At 53.9% G+C, this 15,419-nt stretch overlaps 2 protein-coding genes across 9 annotated transcripts in view; one reads left to right on the top strand and one right to left on the bottom strand.

Annotated features, from left to right (window-relative positions):
• The window catches only part of TBC1D14 (TBC1 domain family member 14), a 75,480-nt gene extending 68,256 nt beyond the window's left edge, over nt 1-7,224 (top strand). For 4 of the 8 annotated variants that reach the window (XM_081119846.1, XM_081119841.1, XM_081119844.1 and 1 more), the window contains 3 exons: nt 4-113; nt 2,807-3,065; nt 4,731-7,224. In XM_081119846.1, the coding sequence (XP_080975972.1) occupies nt 4-113; nt 2,807-3,065; nt 4,731-4,796 (435 nt within the window). In that variant the 3' untranslated portion in view covers nt 4,797-7,224. The remainder of the gene's footprint in view (nt 1-3; nt 114-2,806; nt 3,066-4,730) is intronic. The other 4 variants (XM_081119842.1, XM_081119845.1, XM_081119848.1 and 1 more) reach the window with 2 other exon arrangements.
• Nucleotides 7,225-11,919: 4,695 nt separating this feature from the next.
• On the bottom strand, nt 11,920-14,894 carry CFAP184 (cilia and flagella associated protein 184; the record flags this gene model as incomplete). Its single annotated transcript, XM_081156677.1, has 1 exon — nt 11,920-14,894. One exon carries the CDS (start codon nt 14,892-14,894, stop codon nt 13,068-13,070), a length of 1,827 nt encoding a protein of 608 aa, XP_081012803.1. The 3' UTR covers nt 11,920-13,067.
• Between the last annotated feature and the right edge of the window lie 525 nt (nt 14,895-15,419).

The following is a 15,419-nucleotide window of genomic DNA, read 5'->3' as shown; positions in this document are numbered from 1 at the left end:
CAGATGTTGACTTATTTTGCTGCATTTGAGGTGTTCTTTGAAGAAAATTTACCAAAATTATTTGCTCATTTCAAGAAAAACAACTTAACTCCAGACATCTACCTAATTGATTGGTAAGTCTGCATTTTCATGTTTTCAGAGTGTTTTCTTATCTCCTGCCCCATTTTCCACTGTCCTCACGGCCAGCTTCCTTCAGGGCTCAGCTGCCCCCACCCTGCCCCACTGTCCCGCATGCCATCCGCCTCTGTTTTCCAGGCTCCGGCCCTGCAGTCATCCGCTGGCACTGTTAGCTCTTTTTTGTTACCATTGTGGCCCTAACTGATCATCTTGGACCTGTTTGCTTTCAAAGCACCATTTATCCTTTCATTAAATGAGATGTCACCAAACACCAGGTCTGTCTACTGGGCTCTTTGCTGGGATCTAAACATTGGTGGTGAGCAAGACACAGAGCTTGTCAGTCAGGAGCTCCTGTCTAGACGGAGACGTGCCCGTGGACAGATGGCTGTGTAGCGCGATAAGTGCTACCTCTGAAACGAGTTCTTGCTGGGAACGAGGGTTGGAGATTGGAGCTTGTAGCTGAAGCCGAAAGTCCTGGTGTCACTGGGAATAGTAAACATCAGATGAAGTGGCCCCTGGTAGGGAGGCTGTGGCCCGTCTGGCTGTGCCAGTGCAGTGCCTGCCTTAAAGCGCACCTTCGTTTAATAGAGGACTTCACACTGGGAACGCTCAGCTCCTGCATGGCTGCGCCTCTGCACCCCTACCAGTGCACCCACCCTGCTAATGTGATGGTGAACTCTGACCTTGAAGGTTCCTGGGGGAGGGTGTGAGGAGAGGGTCAGACAGGGCCAGAGCCTTCTGCTCCTCTGTATTTACTTTATGCCCCAAGTTAGATCCTTAGGATTTCAGGCTGCAGATGAAGTTTGGAAAACACAGTCCTGGAATAATGTCTTCAAACTTTTTCACCCTGCCTTGCAAAAGGAAGTAAATTCCATGTTGTGACCCAGCGTGTGGCTGGCCATGTGTGCAGAAGCCTAATAGGTCAAAATTACTGACACAAGTTGCACAAGCAGTTCCTGGGTTTTACTGTGTGTGAAGCACTCTGCACTTTCCTGGTCTGTTCTGTGTGCGTAAAAAATGCCGGTGGTCATCCACTGTGAGTGATTGGCAGCTCATGCCTGGCAGCGAGAGCGCGGTCCTGGAGGGCACCTGTCTGCTCTCGCTTCTCCATGTGTTCTCTCCTTTGCTGCTCTTGGCTTCAACCTGGTGCTTCCTGGCTCTTCCTTGGATTGGCCAGGTCTGCTCCTGCCTCAGAGCTCGAGTACTTGGATGCTTTCCAGACCCTTCCCTTGGCTCGTGGCTTCCTCTTCAGGGCTTTACGCAAATGTGACTTTTCAGTGACATGTCCTTCCCTGACCGTCCTGTTTACAAGTGTGTGTATGTGCACTCACGTTTGCTCAGCGCTCCTGTACACCCTCATCACCAACGGCCAGCAGGCGCAGTCTTCAAAAATCCTGGATGACTGGCCGACCTGCATTGCACCGGGAGGGCTCAGCGCTCTCACGTTAGCGCAGAGCACAGTCACGCCTGGTTGTGTGACGGCTGAGCACGTGGGCTCGGGCTCTGACTGCGGCAGTCTTGATTGCTCACGTGGGCTTGGCTTTATGACGTGCAGAATACCTACAGCTACTCTATTTTTCTGATCACTTTTCACTTGGTACTCTGCTTTTAAGACATAAAGGCTTGATTTCCATGAATAAATGGGCAGGAAGAGGTAGTATTGCCAATTAGGTCATTTTTTTTAAAAACACACTTTTATTTATTTTTTACTTATCTTATTTTTTAAATATATCTTTATTGATTTCAGAGAGAGGAAGGGAGAGGGGGAGAGAGAGAGAGAAACATCAATAAAGAGCGAGTCCTCACTGATGGGCTGTCTCCTGCACGCCCCTTACTGGGGGTTGAGCTCGAAACCCAGGCATGTGCCCTGACCTAGAATGAAACCCCAGACCTTTCGGTGCACGAGATGACACGCCAATGGAGCCACACTGGCCAGGGCATGATTATCACAATTTTCATTTTATCTTATTATTATTATTTTAAATATATCTTTATTGATTTCAGAGAGAGGAAAGGAGAGAGAGATAAAAACATCATGATGAGAGAGCCATTGATTAAGCCCGCAACCCGGGCATGTGCCCTGACCGGGAATCGAACCCCGATCACCTGGATCCTAGGCCGACGCTCAACCGCAGAGCCGCTCCCGGCCAATTTTTAAAGGGAATACATATTTGTATTTCATCTTTTCATCTGATGGTTTGCATTGTTAAGATCAGTTTCTTGTAATCCACGGTCAGATTTATTTGGAAAAACTTATTTTGTTCCTTTACTGAGCCTGCCCGGGAGAAAAGTTGCACAGTACTGTTCACATAGTGTACACATGGACCCCGGATTGTGAATTTCTGTTTATTTTCATTCCCTGCCAGACTCTAAGCTCTCTGCCTTATTAACCTCATACCTAGTTCCTACCAACAGAGTAAGCACAGAGTAGTGCTTGATAAATGTTTGTGGCATGTCGAAGTAACCGGTGTCAGTAATGACAAGTTGTGGTGTGTCTGAGATTCCGTGTGAAAGCCAGTCATGCTGTGTCCCACCATCCTCACATTGCCTTCCTCGGGCCCCCCACTCGGCCCCCATGTTTGTATCTAAGCAGGGAGTGGCTGCCTGGGGAGCATTTGTAGTGCAGCACACCTGAGTTCAGAGTTCCTTCTCTGTGCCACCCCACATCTGAACACCACCTTCTTTCCAGGATCTTTACCTTGTACAGCAAATCTCTGCCCCTCGACCTGGCCTGTCGCATATGGGATGTGTTCTGTCGCGACGGGGAGGAGTTCCTGTTCCGCACGGCCCTGGGCATCCTCAGGCTATTCGAGGACATCCTGACCCGGATGGACTTCATCCACATAGCCCAGTTCCTCACCAGGCTGCCTGAGGACCTGCCCGCAGAGGAGTTCTTTGCTTCCATAGCTGGGATTCAGATGCAAAGTCGAAACAAGAAGTGGGCTCAGGTAAGTGGATCTTTTGTTCCCTTTTTCCCCCTTGGAGATGGGACTCAGCAGTATAATTGAGGGAGTCCCTGATTCAGAGAACCCCTTGAGGATACAGTCCTCTGCACAGTGGTTCTTGCGCTGGAGACCTGGCTCCGAGGCTCGGCTCTGTCAGGGGTCTTGGGCAGTCATTCTTCTTCGGGTCTCTGCCAGTTGGGGGGCTGCGTAATAAAAGCCTGCCACCCTTTCTGCAGGGCACTGGGAGGTCAGAGCTTCTGGTTTGCCATCACGGTGCTCTCTGCATGGTAGATGGCATTTTGTAAACCAACCCCCCCCCTTAAAAAAATGCCTGAGACAGAAAGTAAAGGGAACTAACACTCATGGAGCCCCACTCCCCCTGTGGAGGGTGGGAGGATGGCTTCGCAAAACGAAGGTCCTGCCCCAGCTTCCCTGGGTTGTGTTACTACCTTGACTTTCCAACATGCACAGTTACGGTCTGCTGACCTTCCTTCCATGTCACAGGTGCTTTCCCATGGCCACCCCTCCCCCTCCCACACACAACCTTGACACACAGCCACCCCCCCCCATAAACACCCCCCCATATACACACTTTGTGCACACCCACTCTCACACACATACACACATGGACACACACACACAGGGAAGGATTAAACCCATTTTGCTTCTTGTGCTTTAGGAACTAAATACAAATTACTGGTTAAAACTAGGTCAGAGTTTACTGGACACTGTAAAATGGGCTAGTGATAGGGATTAGCTTGCTGGTGGGGGTCGGGGGAGCACCGTGGAGTTTCATACAGGCCCAGGCCAAGGCCCGTGGGAATTTTGGCCTGTGCACCGTTCTAGAGGCTGTGCTTGAGCTGAAGACCCCTGAGCTTTACAAAGCAAGTAGATGTTTGTGTTTGGTTGCCAGTCCTGTTACTTAGAGGTGTGGGAGTTTTATCTCCCATTGGTCCTTCTGTGCAACCTATTTGAAACTTATGTAAATACTTCTGCTTTATCCCTGTAGTTTGTAATTGAAGTGGCATGGTGCTCACCTCTGGTGGATTAGCACAGGCGCTCCATGGATGCCCTGGGTTCAGAAATCAGACAAACCTGGGTTTGAACCCATATGGGCAGTTTGTCTTGGAGCAAGTCATATCTCCTCTGCCTAGGTGCCTTATGATGGGGTGTTAACCCTCCTGAGCTTATGCGGAGCAGACAGCGGCTGTGAGTGCCTGGTGGACAGAGAGCTCTGCTTGGCATAGAGGGGTGTTTGAGAACTGCAGCCATTGTCACTGTCGCTGCTGTTAAGCAGTCACAGCAGATGAAATATTTATTAAATGAAAGTGTTAACTAAGAGCTGGGAGAGCAGAGAGGAGGGAGCCCATCCCTTTGGGAAGCTCAGAAAGGAGCGGGAAGCCCAGCTTCAGCGGTGGGTAGTATGGGGTGGATGTGAGGGAGAGCCTTGCAACCCGTCTTGGTTGGCACTGTGGCTGCTGGGAGCGGTCTGGGGCACATTCGCCCAAGTGGCATGGTGGGTCTGCATGTCAGAAAGGTGTGTCTGGGTCCAGGTGTGCATGGTGGACCTCAGGAGCACAGAAGCAGGAGGTAGTCCTCACAGGAGCCCCTGGACCTGTGTTCAGTGTGTTGCGGGTCACCCATGGACGTCTTCCCTGTGATTCCCAGGTGCTGACTGCACTGCAGAGGGACAGCCGGGAAATGGAGAAAGGAAGCCCGTCGCTCAGACATTGAGGCAGCAGGTGGGCTCATGTTCAGCACCAGCGCAGATCTCCAAGCGCACCTGCATTGTTGGGACGGACACACTGGCAGCTGAGAACAGGGCCTGTTTTCCTGTTTGGTTCCTGATACTGGAGTTGGCCTTAAACAAAACAAACCAAACTTTTAAAGAATTAAACCAAGGCTTAGCCTTAAGCAGCTCAGTGGAATGATGACTTGGTATTGACATGGCAACCACTGCACTCTCTGCATGGTTTAAAAATAGGGCAGTGGCTCCCTCCCTTTATTCCAGCGAATGTGATTAAATTGCAATGCTTTTGTGTCAACTACTGGAAAGGACTGACAGTCTTTTTTAGCCGAGGTGCATGAGAAGTTGTTTGGGAGACCTCAGAGATGTTTTTGGCCCACAATTACCTATTCGATAAGAAAGAGATTGCTGACTTAGGTATTAAGATAATCTTTCCAGAAACAGAGGTCCAGTTTTTAAAGCCCACCTACCAAATATGCATTAAGGCAAATGAGCTCTGGGACTCAACCTGCCCTCGGGTTGTCGTCTTACCATGTTGCCTTGACACAGTCACAGCACGAGAGCTGAAAATGCACATGTAGGCCCAGTGGGAGCCCTAGCTCCCTAAGGTTGCCCCCCTGCACCTGTTGAGCAATGGAGGAAAGTTTGAGCAGGAAGAGCTGTGCACACAGAAGGCCCTGGGTAGCAGAGACAGCCCTGAAGCTGATGGAACAGTCTCCCTTTAAGTCAGAGCGGAGGGAGTGAGGGTGTTAAACCTGCTCTGCTCATTCTGTGCAGGTGCAGTCATTCTGTGTGTATTTGGGGGGCCTGCTCCTCTGTCCTGTCACCTCGACAGCAGCATCAGCCCTGAGTACCACTGTTTCCCCCCTTGAGCATTTGGCTTAAAGATAGACTGTCATGAGGATTGAAGCGAGCCACACATATCTAGTGGCCCAGACAGTCTTGACATGTTCTTAGTGTCCGTACTATCAGCCTTTTCATTCTAGCTGGTTACCCCAAGTTTGTTAGTACTTTTTTGTTCTAAATGAACTTTGAGAACTTTGTATTAAGAACTTTGGTTGTCCAAATTCAAATAAATGGTTTTTGCACAGAGTAGTCCAAAGGACCAGCACATCTCTATGAAAATAGGTTCCTACATGATAATCTGTGGGCATGTTGGTCTTTGGGTGTGGTGGGTAGACCAGGTTCCAGGGCGCCGGCAGCCACACGGTGCTGCACTGGAGTCTGGCCCTCTCTGTCCCTTCTCAGCTGTACTGTGCAGCCCAGGGAGTGTCCCGGGGTTGGTCCTGGGTCTGATGTTGGGAGCGCCCTTGGCTTCAAGATTGTAGCCTGCAACTAGGAGACCTGGGCTAGGGGGTAAAGCCTGGCTATGGATATTATTTTTATAGGTTTCCTACGTCTGCCACGTCCGCTGATGGCACTTCCAGGTGCAGTAGCAAGCTGCCGGGCCTGCAGCCATCCTCACGCCCCCCCATCCCGGCTCTGTTCTGTGTGGCATTTTCCCCAGAATTGCCTTTGTTTCCTGATCTCCTTACTGCATTCTCCAGGGAGGCTGCCGAGCATCACAGAAACCACTTTCTGCCTCGACCTTAAATGTTGACTTGCCCGAGCTCTGGGATGAGGTCTTCCCTGAGGTCTGAGCTCCTTCCAGACACAGCTGGTCCCCGACGCCACGATGCTGAATGTAACCAGCCTGAGCCGTCCCCCATAGGTGTGCCCGTTTCCTTCTGTGACGTGGGCTTCCTGTTCCTGAAAGATTTATGTCTTTTCTTAACGTCCATAAGGATGCTCCTAAGTCCTGACAGAAAGTGGTGCAGCCGGGGGGTTCGTGCCCTTCAGGACGCACTTGTGCATTCAGACCCAGCCCTGAATGATCTTTGTCGGGTTGACACCTCTTTGGATAGCACCAAGTTGCATTTAAGTTTTTAAACAGGATTCCATGTCATCTGAGTACTTACATCTCTAGTTCAAGTTTTCATGACCTGTTCAGGGGCCGGGAAGTTCTCAACCCCATATGGCCCCTCTCCACGGAGGGCTGCTTGGGAGCACAGGGCTGTGCCTCTCTGTCAACTAGGAAAACTGGAAACAAACTGCGAGGTAACACCACCCCTTGGGAGGCCCACACCTCCTGCTCCCTGGCTTCCACCTCTGCAGCTGGCATCAGGCAAAAGCTGCTGCCCGCCAGGCCTTGGAATCTCTAGAAACAAGTTCACTTTAAAAGACACTTTGTATCTGCTCAGTTTTGACTATTTTAAATAGTTTGCCGACAGGAAACTCCTGGTAACACTTGCTACATATCATGTGTTAATTGCCTGTACAGTTAACCTTTAATCTTATTTAGTGAAGTGTATCAAATTAGGACTTTTTGAATTGTAAATATATGGTTTTATTAAATAAAAGTCATGTAAAATTGTTGCTTATTTTCACTGTAGTTTGGTTTAAAATTGAAGTTCTCACCTTGAAGTATGGAGGTACTGGACTTGGAATATTACGCTGTTTCAGTATTTTAAGGTTCACTTAATAGGATCAGTGAGATCAGAAGGATGGTACAAGGGGTTTGAGAGTTTAGTGCACCCCTCCCAAGCTGAAGGGGAGCCCCAGAGTGGCTGCTCCCCTCAAACTTGACTCTGGCCCCAGCTGTAGCCCTTTCCCCCCACCCCCACGTCTGCCACTCACCTGCCTCCACTTCTGCCCTGCCGCCTAGCCCACCAGGTCGTTTTTTCTTTAGGGCCAGCCGCTGGGCTCTTCCCACTCCCCCTGAGAATCCTGCTCAGAGCCTTGTCAGCCAGGTGCTGACCTCCAGCTCCCCCACCTGCCAGTAGGGGACCCTGGCTTTTCCCTGGGCCAGAGTGGGCCTTGGCTCCCATCTGTGGAGCTGAGATCAGTAATCCTGCCCTATTAAAGTGGTGGCTGAAGGGATCATCTGGATCACCAGGCAGCACAAATGCTCCCGTAGGTCACAGGGTGGTTCCCGTTGGGCCAGCTACTCAGGCCAAGAACTGGAGGCTCAGGAGGGAGCCCTCGGCTGCTCTCGCTCTTATACTTGTCCTACCTGTCATAGATGCTGCCACCCTCCTGTTCGCCCCCTGCATCACCCTGGGCCTGTCCTGGGGAACTGTGGCCCCTGTGCCGAGACTTCTCGCCTGTCCTCCCAGAGACACAGCAGCTCAGGGGCATCCGCTCCCATGTCTTCGGCCCACACTGTGCCGAACTCACCTCACAGCCTTCCTCACCGGTGAATGGCTTGGCCTCCCTGGCTGCCGTTGTCTCCATTCTGTACAGGCTGTGGGGTGAGTGGACTGGTGGTCACCATTGACAGTCACGCCACTGGAGTCTCCACCCATGCCAGGCCCTGGGGTAGGTGCTCTGAATGACCTCATTTTATCTCCACAGCTGCTGTCATTGTCCCCATTTCAAAGGTGTGACTCAAGTGATCTGCTGGGGCTCCTGCATCCAGTGCGTGGCAAGGCTGGGTTTGGACTCGGTCTGTGGCTCCCAAGCCCCTGTGCAGAAACAGCTCTCCCCAGAGAGCACACTGCGCCGGGGCCTTGCGCAGCCTGTCTCCTCTAGCTGACCTCTGGTCCACGAGCAGGATGTGGGGTGAGGCCTGGAGTCACTTGCTCCCCTGAGCCCCTCCTGTGAGGCATCACACCCTGGGAAGCAGGCCCAGCTCTCCAGGTGGCCAGCTCCTAGGGGTGGGCTTCAGGGACGCACAGGAGCAGTTGGGGGTAGAAGTTGTAGAATGTTTTTGACAACCAAGTGTAACAGGGTGGGGGGAGTGGGGGGATGGGACTGCCAGTCTGAAAGCTACCACCTGAAGTGTGGAGCCTGCCACGAAGACAAGACAGTGGGGGAAAAAAACACTGCACCAGCGTGACACCAAGGCGGACCTAGAGATGAGCTGCTGGTCACCAGGTGGAGCAGTGGAAGGGTACCTCCAGGTGCACTGGCAGATGGAAGATGGAAGTCTTAGGGCCAAAGCAAGTCCTCAGATGGGCCACGTGAAGCCCCAGAGCACTACCCGCCTACCCAGGAATTCGGCCATGACCTCGGGTCCCAGGGATTTCTGAGGCCCGCAGTGCTGTCTAGCTCACATTTTGCTCCGGGCTCCTCCGTGAGCACCTCAAGCTCGCTCTAGGACAGAGCTACTCCACTGGGCACGGCCACGGCCACGCTTAGGCCTCACCTTCCCAGGATGCCTGAGCCCTAGGAGGTTCCCTGTGGTTGGAGGGGCAGTGGCCTTCGCCCTGAACAACACAATAAAGTAAGTTACCCCCGGCTGACCCCAGAGGCTCAGCAGGTTTTCTCAAACTGCTCCAATAAAAAATAAACCCGCCTTTAAGGCACAGTTTAGCCAAAGGTTAGGAACAGAACTGAAATTCTCTAAGCCGTGTTCCGTTTCTGTGACCGAGGTTAAAAAGGGTACCTGGCACCTTTTTTTTTTTTTTTTAAGTAAAAGTTTTTTCCCCCCATGTCCATGAGTTCTTTTTCTTTTTTGCTCAGTCCCTCTACGCCCCTTGACAGCTGTCGGCCTGCTCTCCAGCTACGAGTCCTTTGCTTATTGGTTCAGCGCGTTCGTCAGATTCCACGTATGAGTGAGATGATGTGGTGCTTGTCTTTCTCTGCCTGGCTTATTTCACTCAGCATGATGCTCTCCAGGTCCATCCCTGCTGTTGCAAAGGGTAAGATTTTGTTGTTTTTTTACAGCTGCGCAGTGTCCACCCTGTGAATGCCTCGCAGCTTTTCTATCTGTCATCTGCTGATGGGCACTTGGGCTGCTTCCAGATCTCAGCTATTGTAACGCTGCAGTGAACATAGGGGCGCATGTATTCTTTCGAATTAGTGTTCTGGGATTCTTTGGATATATTCCCATAAGTGGAATCGCTGGGTCACAAGGCAGGTGCAGTTTTAATTTTTCGAGGAAGCTCCATCTGCCTTCCAGCGGCGCAGGAGGGCCCCTTTCTCCACACCCTTGCCAGCCCCTCCGCCTGTTGATTTATTGACGATAGCCATTCTGACAGGTGTGAGGTGATGTCTCATTTAGACTCACTCTCTTGACATGCAGACTTTTAGTATCTTCCCTCTTGGTGAACTTAGGAATTTTTAAAAATCAAGATCCCCCCTCACCCCCCAAATGTTCATTGTATAAAATTTGTAAATTACAGAAAAGCACAAAGAAAATAAAAATCATAATTTCACCACCCAGAAGAGAGATACTTTCCCCCCTATTTTATGAGTGAGTACATTGAGGCCCCGAGGGGTGCAGTGTTTGTCCCAGGTGGTATCACAAGAGAACTGAACCCAGGCCAGCCTGGTTCCAGAGCCTGTTCCCAAGCACCACTCTCCTCCTAGTACACCTCTGTCTCCGTCCTCTGGGTGAAACATGGGACTTCATCCATGGAAATATTGGGGATGGTGTAAATTGATTGATTAAAACATGTCCATACTTAAAATCACTGGTTATTTAAAAACAACAACACTAGAGGACCCTTTGAAAGGAATATTACACGGGAAGTCAGACACCCGAGCTTCAGCACTGCCCTTCCCGCCTGCCGGTCCTGGCTCCGGCTAGCTTCCAACATGTCCTCTCTCCAGGGCCAAGTCCCCTGGAGTCCTTGCCATCACTCTGACATTGACTTTCTGCAGGTTTAAAACAAAAAGCACAAATTGGGGTGCATTATCTCCAATATTATTTTAGGGACAGGCACCCCCAATCAGTAGTGAAATCTAAATTATGATGTACAAAAAACACCCCAAAAAACATGTATTTCCACTTACATCATAAAAAAATCCCAGATGTGGTTAAGTCACCAAAAATGACTCTTGTTTACTGATGAGAAAGCATGTCCCCTTCAGGTGCCTGGCCAGAGCTGCTGAAACAGGCCACCCCCCGAACACTGAAGGGGACGCTTCCCACTCAGGCCTGTTTTCAGAAGTCTAGTTTCATATAACAGCTCACTCAGATTTTACTGTGCCTGTGATTTTCAGGTCCTGAACTTTTTGACAGAGATGAAAAAAAAAATCTTCCGCTTTTGATTTTGGCATTCATGAAAACAATCTTCATTTGAGAGGTTTCCGGTCCTAGAACGGACGCTCTGAATCTGCAGGGTCGTCCTCCCGTGATGACAAGCCTGCCTCCGTCACTTCGCTCACTGGTTCTACTCCTTGAGGAACCCTCTTTCTGCCTGTGGTTATTTTTGAATCCAGCGTAGGAATGATCAGTGCCTGACACGTATAACAGGCATTCAAGTAACACTGATGTTCAGGAAATGAGACTGGCATATTAATGTATTTGACAAACTTATTGAGCACCAATTATACGCTAGGCTCTGTGCTAGTTACCAGGGGGGATGAGAAACCAAAGGTCCTCGCCTTCCGGGCCTTTGTCTCATGGGGTACAGAGCGCTAAGCAGACGGCCACAAATGGGTGTGTCAAAGGCTGGCATGGGGCTCAATGCGTCAGACTGGGGGAGGGTGCTTTAGGGCCTGTGGATGCTTCCTCAAGGCAGGCTGTCTAAAACCACCTGTGAGCCGGGGCCATTTCACAATGAGCTCTCCTATAATCAGAAACAACCTTGTTATGAAGCCATCAAGATTTCCTTCCAATTAACTAACATTGTAGTGTGCAGCAACAGAATTTGAGGAGCAGTTGCCCCTTAAAGCAATGCCAGCCTCTTGTTCCTTTTGTATCTTTGTGCTCTCGGAGACCTGCTTGCTGAGGTCAAGACCGATGAAGTGTTTGGTCGACCTGGATAATAGCCAGTGGGTCAGAATCAGCAGAAGGTCCCTTTTCTCCCTCTCGGGAACCAAAGGGATGAGCACCTAGAAAAGCCGCTGGCTTGGGAAAGGCACCAAGCATACGGTCGTTCCACTTTGAAATCTCCCCAACCACAGAAGAACCCAGTGCTGCTTTTCGTTTGAGGATCCAAGAAGAGAATGTTTTATTTACCAGCGATTTACTACTTCACACTGGCCTCGATGAACAGGTAGAGGAAACACAAACACTGCCGAGGACAGGGAGAATGGAAGTAGGACGTCAAAGCTCTCTACTCCCTTCTGGTTGGGTTTATTATTATAAAAAGGGTATTCAAGATGTGGGCTGAAAAGAGGAGTTTTAATCAACCTTTACTGCCATCAAAGGAAACACACTTTAGGAAACAAAAGTATCGAAATAACATTATTGTGACATTCTCAGGACCAGTGGAGTCATCTGCCTAGAGTGGGGTTTCTGCCATTCTTAAGAGGTACTTAGCACCAAAAAACAGATCACCCTTTTTGTGATCCACTTAAGGTTGGGGATGGGAGAATGCTTTTAATCCCAAATCCGCACATCTCGAAATTTAACCTAAGATTAAGAAGATACAAAACCAAACCCCTAGCTCCAAAAACATTAAAAAACACACACCCTGAAAATGTTAATCACCGATTCTGAATTAAGGAGATAGGTCTATCAGCTATTTCTTACATTAACGCAAGGAATAACAGGCGTTTTAGTATCAGATGCAGAGTGAAATCACGTGCAGAGTGAGGGCCTGTTGCCTTGCTGAGAACAAAAGGCTTATGGGCAGTCAGCAGTCACCACTCCGTATATATTGCACCTGGCAAAACACAACTGCCACTGTCTTCACTAGAAAACAAAATTGCATTTATTGGTCGAGATCAGTGCGTTCCCTTAGAGGATCCAAGAAAACGTCTCATTAGATTTGAAGACTGTCACTGAGGCAGAAACAAACGTCAGGGGCTCCGCGGCCTGAGCCTCCTGTCCCTGCGCAGGGAGGAGGGAGGACACGGGCTCCCCTCCTGCTGATCACTCCCCCCTTCCGGGGGCTTCTTACCCCGCAGGAGGCTGCTTACACCCAAAGCACCGTCAGGGTCACCTCAGGGAACAGCGAGCTTGGAGCGAGACAGGCTCGGGACCACGCGGGTTAGTACGTCCAGAGATTTAATAATTGGCACAGGAATGGGGGATGCCCTGCCCCTGGCTGAACCCTCCCGCACGTGGAAGGGGACAGTTCTCAGCTGCTCAGGTGCAGGGAGGCGTTCGGCAGCTTTTCATGAGATCAGGCACGTCGGCTGCCGTTTCTCGACCTATCACTTCGCCCCACCTAACACGCTGCTGACCCAGTTTTGAGCTCAGCGCCCATCTGGAAGCTGAGGATGTGAGGGAAGCACGAGATGGAGGCTTCTAAGGAGGGGCAGGAGGAGGGCAAGGCGAGGAAGGGCAGAGGCGGTGGCGGTGGCACTGGCCTGGCAGCCCGTCAGGGCGGCAGGAAGGCCTTGGCCTCGCGGATCTTCTGCCTCACGCCCCTGCAGGACAGCAGCAGCCCCGCGTGGTGGCGCTGCAGCGACTCCAGGCGCTCGGCCAGCAGCGCCGTCTTGCGGACCTTGTCTTCCATGTCCCGCAGGAGCGCCTCCTTGCCCAGAAGCCCGCACTTCTGGTTCAGCCTGATGTTGTCAGCCCGCAGACTGTCCCGAGCCTTCTTGGTCTTGGTCAAGATGTCCCGCCTGAGGGCCACCTGGACCTCGGCGTCCAGAAGCTGGGACTTCTTGCCTGCGTTCTCGATGTCCACAAAGTGCAGCTTCTCCTTCACGTGGGTAATGATCTGCACGCTGGCGTTCACCTTGCTCTGCAGCTTCAGGAGCTCCTCGTTGCGCTCCTCCACCTTCTCGTTGAAGGTCTGGTTCTCGATCTTGAGCTGCTCGAAGTCGATGAGCAGCAGGCCCTGGGTCATGTCCTCCTGCGCCCTCATCCTGGTCTCGAAGTGCGCCAGGCTCTGCTTCAGCTGCACGTTCTCCAGCCGCACGGCGCTCATCTCCTTCTCCTTCCGGTCCTCCAGCGCCTGGATCTGCTCCACCTCCCGGAGGGCCGCCTGGCGGCCGCCGCGCATCCAGCCACTGCCCATGGCCTGCATGGCCACGTGCTTCTTGAGCGCCTGGAAGGCCCGCCACTCCTTCTCCACCCGGGCCAGCTTCTCCCTGCACTGCTGCTTCAGCTGGCCCAGCTCCTGGTGGTACCAGCCCAGGTCGTCGGCCTGCTGCTTCCTCAGCTCCTCCAGCACGGCCAGGTAGCTGAGGTACGCCTCCTCCTTCTCGGGGGCCTCGGGCTCCGCCTCGCGCTCGGGCACCTCGGCCGCGTCCAGGCCCTTCTTCTTGCGCAGCGACTCGAAGATCTTGCGCTGCAGGTACATGTTGTAGCGCTGGTAGTGGCTGCGCTCCACCATCAGGGCGCGGTACTGGTCCAGGAGCTCCGAGCGCAGCTGCTGCTCCTGCTGCTTCCGCACCTCCTCGGTCCACTCCGTGTCCTCCACCTTGAGCATCACCTTCGAAGGCCCCTCCCCGAGCGCGCCCTCCCCCGCGCTCCGCCTCTCGCTCTCCTCGCTCCCCGCCTTGTCCTCCAGCCCCTCCCGGGCCTCCTCCTGGCGCGGCATGGACGGCGGCAGGGCGATCCGCAGCCGGGCCTTCTTCCTCCGCGCCTCCTCCGGGGCCTTCTCTTCCTCCTCCGGCGCCTCTTCCCTCTCCCCATTCTCCGGTTCCTCGGGCCCGCCTTTGGGCCACGGTGTGGCTGGCTCCTCGGGCCCGGCCTCGGCCTCGGCCTCGGCCTCGGCAAGCTCCTCCAGCTCGGCCTCGGCTTCGGCCTCGGCTTCGGCCTCAGCCTCGGCCTCGGCTTCGGCCTCGGCTTCGGCCTCAGCTTCGGCTTCGGCTTCGGCTTTGGTTTCGGCTTCGGCCCCGGCCTCAGCCTCGGCCTCGGCCTCGGACCCGGCCCGCTCTCCGGGCCCCTCCTCGCCCTCAGCCTCGGTGGCCGCCGTCCCGTCCCGGAGCTCGGCAGGCTCGGCGGGCTCGTCCGACTCGGCTGGCTCAGGGGGCTCGGCGGGCTCGGGGGCCTCAGGGGGCTCGGCCGCGGCGGCGCCCCCCTCCGAAGTCTCTACGGCTTCGGGCTCCGGCTCCGGCTCCGGCTCCCGCTCCGCGGGCTCAGCCGGGGACTGGGGGCTGGAGCCGGCCTTGATGCCCGACAGCCTGGCCTCGCGGCTCACCACATCTCCGTCTTCCCGCTCGGGGTCCCCAGGGTGCTCGGCGTGGCCGTCCATCTCTCCGACTCCGCCGGCGCGGCTGAACCCGCTGCCGGCTGTTAGGTTTCCAGGGGCAACCAGGGGCGCTCGCGGTGGGCCCGGCGATTGGCCAGCCGTCAGTCGGACGCCCTGCCCCTTCTCCCCGCCTTCCAGCAGATTAAAACCAATGGGAGGCCGCGGGCGGGCGGCGGGCGGCGTTGATTGGGAGAGGGCGTAGGCTCGCGACGAGAGGGGCGTGGCGCGCCCGCCGCGCTCGCTTTCCGCTCTTCCGCCAGAGCCGGGGCGCGGGCGTGGAGTCGGGAGGCGCTGGGAGGGGGGCCCGCCGGGCGCGGGGGGCGCGCAGGCGCAGAGCGGCGGGCCCGGCCCCCGCGCGGCGGCGCGCGCGAGGCGCCTGCGCGATGCGGCGGGGCGACGGCGGCAGTGGCGGCCGGGCCGGGCCGGAGGGCGCCTGCGTGCTGAGGCGGGACGCGGCCCGGCGGGCCGGCTCCGGCGGCGCCTGGGCGGGGCGGCGCGGCAGCGGCGGGCGGCGGTTGCTGGAGCGCG

Source organism: Miniopterus schreibersii (genome assembly GCF_964146895.1).
Source record: "Miniopterus schreibersii genome assembly, chromosome: 1".
NCBI lineage: Eukaryota > Metazoa > Chordata > Mammalia > Chiroptera > Miniopteridae > Miniopterus > Miniopterus schreibersii.
Note: the sequence above shows the minus strand (reverse complement) of the source record. Positions and strands in the feature narration are given on the sequence as shown.